At 48.3% G+C, this 5,461-nt stretch overlaps 1 protein-coding gene across 1 annotated transcript in view; it reads left to right on the top strand.

Annotated features, from left to right (window-relative positions):
- Positions 1–5,461, top strand: part of GALNT17 (polypeptide N-acetylgalactosaminyltransferase 17) — a 446,658-nt gene that overhangs the window by 249,029 nt on the left and 192,168 nt on the right. The window contains exon 4 of the mRNA XM_007469909.1: positions 2,269–2,443. Within this exon, the coding sequence (XP_007469971.1) occupies positions 2,269–2,443 (175 nt within the window). The remainder of the gene's footprint in view (positions 1–2,268; positions 2,444–5,461) is intronic.

Raw genomic sequence — 5,461 nt, forward strand, 5'->3', positions numbered from 1 at the left:
GGGAAAGAGGGAAAATAATTACTAATATCAGCTACTCCATGTTGAGCATTTACACTGTGCCAGGGATAATTCTGAGCGTTCTTGAATTTATTAACATCTGTAATCCTCACCACAACCCTGTGGTGTCCATACTATTGCTGTCAGCCCTCAGTATCCCTGGATGTGAAGCCTGCAGGTACAGATGACCAACTGTAAGGGACTTGAGCATCTGTGGATTTGGTATCCCTGGGGGTCCTGGAACCTGCAAATACTGAGGGATGACTGTATTATCATCCCCCTTCGGTAGATGAGGGAACTGAGGCACACATTGACTGGCTAAATTGCCCAGGGTCACTCAGGTAGTAAAAGGTAGCACAGAGTTCTGAACCCAAGGCAGTCTGAGTCCAGTCTGAACACCCAACCACCTTGTGCCTCCTTAGAGTTTCTGCCCCTTCTCCACCCAGGTTCTATTTTTTTCTCCTTTCCAAACTAACTTCTCCCTGTATTAGTTTGCTAGGGCTGCTATAGCAAAGTACCACACTGGGTGACTTAAACAACAAAATTTATTTTCTCACTTTTCGGGAGGCTGGAAGTCCAAGATCAAGGTGTTGGCAGGGTTGGTTTTTCCTGAGGCCTCTGTTCTTGGTTTGCAGTCTGCCACCATCTCCCTGTGTCCTCGTATGGTCCTTCCTCTGTGTGCGTGCTCCCGGGGGCTGTGCGTGTGTTCAAATCTCTTCTTAAGGATACTGCTCAGATTGGATTAAGACCTATCCTAAGGACCTCATTTTAACTTAATCATCTCTTTTAAAGGCCCTATGTCCAAATATGGTCACATTCTGAGTTACTGGGTATTAGGGCTTTAACAGATGAGTTACTGGGTATTAGGGCTTTAACAGATGAATTTGGAGGGGGGTACACAATTCAGCCCATAACACTCCTGTTCCCCCACCATCCATGCCTTTAGCTGACAGGAACTATGTCATGTCTCTGTACCCTTGGGGCCTCTTTCACTCCCATCCATCTAGACCCCCCATTTTCTGTACTTGTTCCTGGGTCACGTGGCTGCATCGTTCCCAGGGACAACAGCCATGACCTAGAGAGGGCAGCCTCTACGTGTGCTGCAAATATAGGGCTTTAATTTGCCAAACATTGCTGTGTATAACTAGGAAGTGAGGGGTCTGCACAATGTCTGTAAATACAGCCTTGTGGGTTTGTCTAGAGCAAGGTCAGAGGTGACGACGTCTCCAAAAGTATTGTCTGTGGACCACTCACATCTGAGTCAGCTGGGCTGCTTCTGGACCCCTGAGGCTCTCCAAGGGCGCATCGTTGGAGTGTGCATATCTCAGAATCCCCTCTCTGTCAACCCTTCCCTGTCCATCCTTTGACACCTGCTGACTTTCCCCCATTTTTACTGAGATATAATTGACACACAGCACTGCCTAAGTTTAGGGGGTGCAGCATAATGATTGACTGACCTGTACTGTGAAGTGATTACCACAATCAGTTTAGTTAATATCCTCATCTCATATAGATATAAAAAAACAAAAATTAAAAATAATGTTTTTTTCCTTGTGATGAGACAGTGATTCTCAAGTACACAAAGGTATCCCTTTACGTCTGTGGAATTAGACACATGTGACCCATGTTTCAGCTCTTCTGTTCCTAAGTTGTGACCTTGGGACAGGTTAGTCTCCCTAAGACTGTTCTTAATTTGCAGCGTGGAATTCATCGAGTTAATTAATGGGATTAATCTAGCAAGCACCTAGGGTGGCTGTAAGGATTAAATTAGATCATATAGATCACGCACTTTGTACCACCTGCTGGTGGCAGGAGGGAGTGTTCAATCCCTGATGGCCTTCCTTTCACCATCACCGTAGCATTTCTACTGCTGAGCAAAGATTTCTTTCACATCCTGTGACCAAAGCACAAACCCTGTTAATGTTGCATCTAGGGTGTGACTCTGGGTCTGGACCTCCCAGAACACATTCTGTGAGAACCAGCGTATGTACAGATGGAAAAACCCATATAAAGTTGATAAACGAGACCCAGGGGACAGTGGGGGCACAGGAATGCTGGCCAAGGAAGGAGGGAGGGTCAGAAAGAAATCCCAAAGGACATCAGTCAGAGATGTCTCCTGAATCACTGGGACCAAGTTGACTTTTCTACTAAAATGACTAACTTGCAAGATTTTCTGCAATCTCTGTACTAACTGAAGATCTGTCGGCCTCACAGTGGGTTGGATGCACATTTGACATGTTTACGGACCTTCCTGTCTTTTGTCTTTTGTAGAGGAGCTGAAGGCCCCTTTGGAGGAGTATGTCCACAAACGCTACCCTGGGCTGGTGAAGGTGGTGAGAAACCGTAAAAGAGAGGGCCTGATCCGAGCTCGCATCGAGGGTTGGAAGGTGGCCACCGGCCAGGTCACCGGCTTCTTTGATGCCCACGTGGAGTTCACCGCTGGCTGGTAGGTCACAAGCTGAAACCTAGAAGCGCTAGGGATTTGCAGCATGGTCAGAGGGGCTGGAGTCTGGGAGGTGGGCCACTTTGGCCGTTTCCTCTGGGGCGCTGGCAAGAATGGAGAATCTTTTGCTACTTTGCTCGTTTCCATTTCTGGGGAGGATGGTTGACTGTTGAAAAAAAAGAGATTCAGTTATAATTTTACCTACTCAGGCAAAGCGTCCCAGAATTTATGGGACGTGACTTCCCTGGCAGTCCAGTGGTTAAGACTCTGCGCTTCCAATGCAAGGGGTGAGGGCATGACCCCTGGTTGGGGAACTAAGATCCCGCATGCCGTGTGGCAAAAAAAAAAAAAAATTATGGGATCATCTTTAACAGCATTTGGAGGAAGGGAAGGGTTTCTCTCTGCTGATGTGGCCCCTCCTGTTTTTCCAGGTGAAAAGAACAATATGAGAGAAATCGATGGGCAATACAGGGAGTAGATTTAGGATGTAAGAGAGTGAAGCGTCAAAAATGCCCAAATCATGGGGCTTCCCTGGTGGCGCAGTGGTTGAGAGTCCGCCTGCCGATGCAGGGGACATGGGTTCGTGCCCGGGTCCGGGAGGATCCCACGTGCCGCGGAGCGGCTGGGCCCGTGAGCCACGGTTGCTGAGCCTGCGCGTCCAGAGCCCGTGCTCTGCAGTGGGAGAGGCCACAGCGGTGAGAGGCCCGCGTGCCGCCAAAAAAAAAAAGCCCAAATCAGTCAATGAGCATGTTAAAATTAAGTTAGAGCTTTACAGTTATATGATTATTTCTAACTAACCAATGATAAATCAAGTCAGAGGCTAAACCCCTGTGCCAGGATTGCTTAATTAGTAAGAAGCAGAGTCTTTAATTTCATTAATAATGTTTATTTACACTCAATGATACCATCTTGAATAAATTCACGGTACCATATTTGAAGAGCCAATATCCCATCACTAATTACGCCTTAAAATGTCTATTCTTCATTTGAAACAAACTTTAGAATCCTTTTAACGGCCAGAGAAAAGGATGGTTATGCACATGACCACACAAAGGTTTGGAACGTGGGGTCACCGTTAACACTGGTCCTTTCACTTGCACACGGGCATCTGTTGCCATCTCAGACCCCAGTTTTCTTCCTTGCTTTTTCTGCCACCATCAGACCCTGATACACACAGCTGTAGGTGTGCAACCCTGACCTCCTCTGAGCCTCACCACTGTTTATCTTTCATAATCATTCTCAAAGTGTGGTCCCCACACCAACAGCATCAGCATCACCTGGGAACTTGTTAGAAATGCAGATTCTTGGCCTCCACCCAGACCTATGACATCAGAAGCTCTGGGGATGGGGCCCAGTAAGCTGCTTTAACCAGCACCCCCCAACCCCCACCAGGGGACTCTGCTGCTCACTCAAGTTTGGGAACCCTTGAGCTAGAAGCCTTCTGAACAGATGCCCTTGAATGTTCCGTTGGAGCCTCAGCCTTGCCCTGTCTCACCTTTTCCAACATATCATTCCCTCCTCATTTCTTTCCTGTCCATACCGGTGGTACCACCCATGTCCCCGTCACTTGATTCTTCTCTCCCTGTCGTGTTACTCATCCAAGCCACCTCCAGCTTTAGCTGGTTTTTCCTCTGTTTCTCATGTCTACCTTTTCCTCTCCGTTTTGACCTCCACGTTCCCGGCTCAGACCTTCAATATCTTTCACTTAAACTAACTGACAGATATTTGCTGGATGATGAGACCATGTCCCAAAGACCGCTCTAGGCTGTGATTTGGGTGACTGCCTGATCGGGTTTGCCCAGTGCTGAGGGATTTCCCAAAATGCAAGACTTTCAGTAGTAAAATCAGAACGGTCTTGGGCAAAGAGGACAGTTGGTCACTCAGCTGGGGTTCAGAATCTGGTGAGATTTGGTATCTGCCCTCCAGGAGCCTATAGTCTAATTTTGACTGATGTCTGTGATCCAGTCTTAGCCTTTCAGACTCATTTTCCAGACTTCCAACAGAGGAGCGTATGTCCTCATGGCAGATAGACAGTGTGTCGCAACTCTCAGTAGGTCACACTGCAGTAACGATCTCCGTCCTGTCCACGTGGCAGATCCGCTGCGGGTTGTCTGTCTGTGGCTCTGCTCCATACGGCCTCTGCATCCCAGGACCCAAGGAGCACCCCTGCCTAGGATGTACGATTTTTGTAGCTCAGGGAAAAGGATAACAGTTTCTGCTCAGATGTGACATGGTCACACCTTCTGTTGGCCAAAGTAGGTCACATGTCCAAGCTAAACATTAATTGGGGTTGAGGGAGAGCGAGCCCCTCAGCAGGGAAACACCACAGGCCTCGGGGTCATCGGTGGGATGTCCAAAGGCAGGGGAGCAAATCGCTGGGAACAGTCGTACGCTCTGTCACAGACTGGGAGATTGAACTCCTCAGCTTCAGAAGCATGATTTGAAGCAAGGTCTTCTGCCCGACACTCAGTAACTTCCCCCACACAGTGACGGCCGGTTGAGCTGAACGCTTCTGCCTGCAGGGCACCAGACCAGCCTAGGGGAAGGGTGGCCCATCCCAGGAGGCTGTGGAGCTTAGGGGTTGGGCCTGAAGCCAGGCCATCCGGGTTAGAAACCTGCTTCTACCTCCAGCAGGCTTTGTGGACTGGGGCATAACCTCCGTGGGCCTCAGTTTCCTCATGTGTAAAATGGTGATCGTAGTATTTGCCTCATATGATTGTTGCTAGATTTATATTAATCAGCTCATACAGAAGGTTGGGAATGGTGCCTGGCAAGTAGTAAGTGCTTGATAAACATCTGCTATCGTGAGCTTATAAGGAAGAAAAGCGTGTGTTCAAAGATCAGCAAAGACAGCGTGTTATCAGGGCGACTTGAATATGATGGAGAAGATGCTCTAAGAATTGAGAGGATGGAGAGAGTCTTCTACTGGGGGAAATTAAGGCAGGCTTCCTGGAAGAGGTGGCACTTGATTAGAGAAGCTTGTGTGGGTGCCTAGATTTCCTGCCTGGACACAAGGGCATT

Source organism: Lipotes vexillifer, unplaced genomic scaffold (genome assembly GCF_000442215.2).
Source record: "Lipotes vexillifer unplaced genomic scaffold, Lipotes_vexillifer_v1.1 scaffold128, whole genome shotgun sequence".
NCBI classification, from domain to species: domain Eukaryota; kingdom Metazoa; phylum Chordata; class Mammalia; order Artiodactyla; family Lipotidae; genus Lipotes; species Lipotes vexillifer.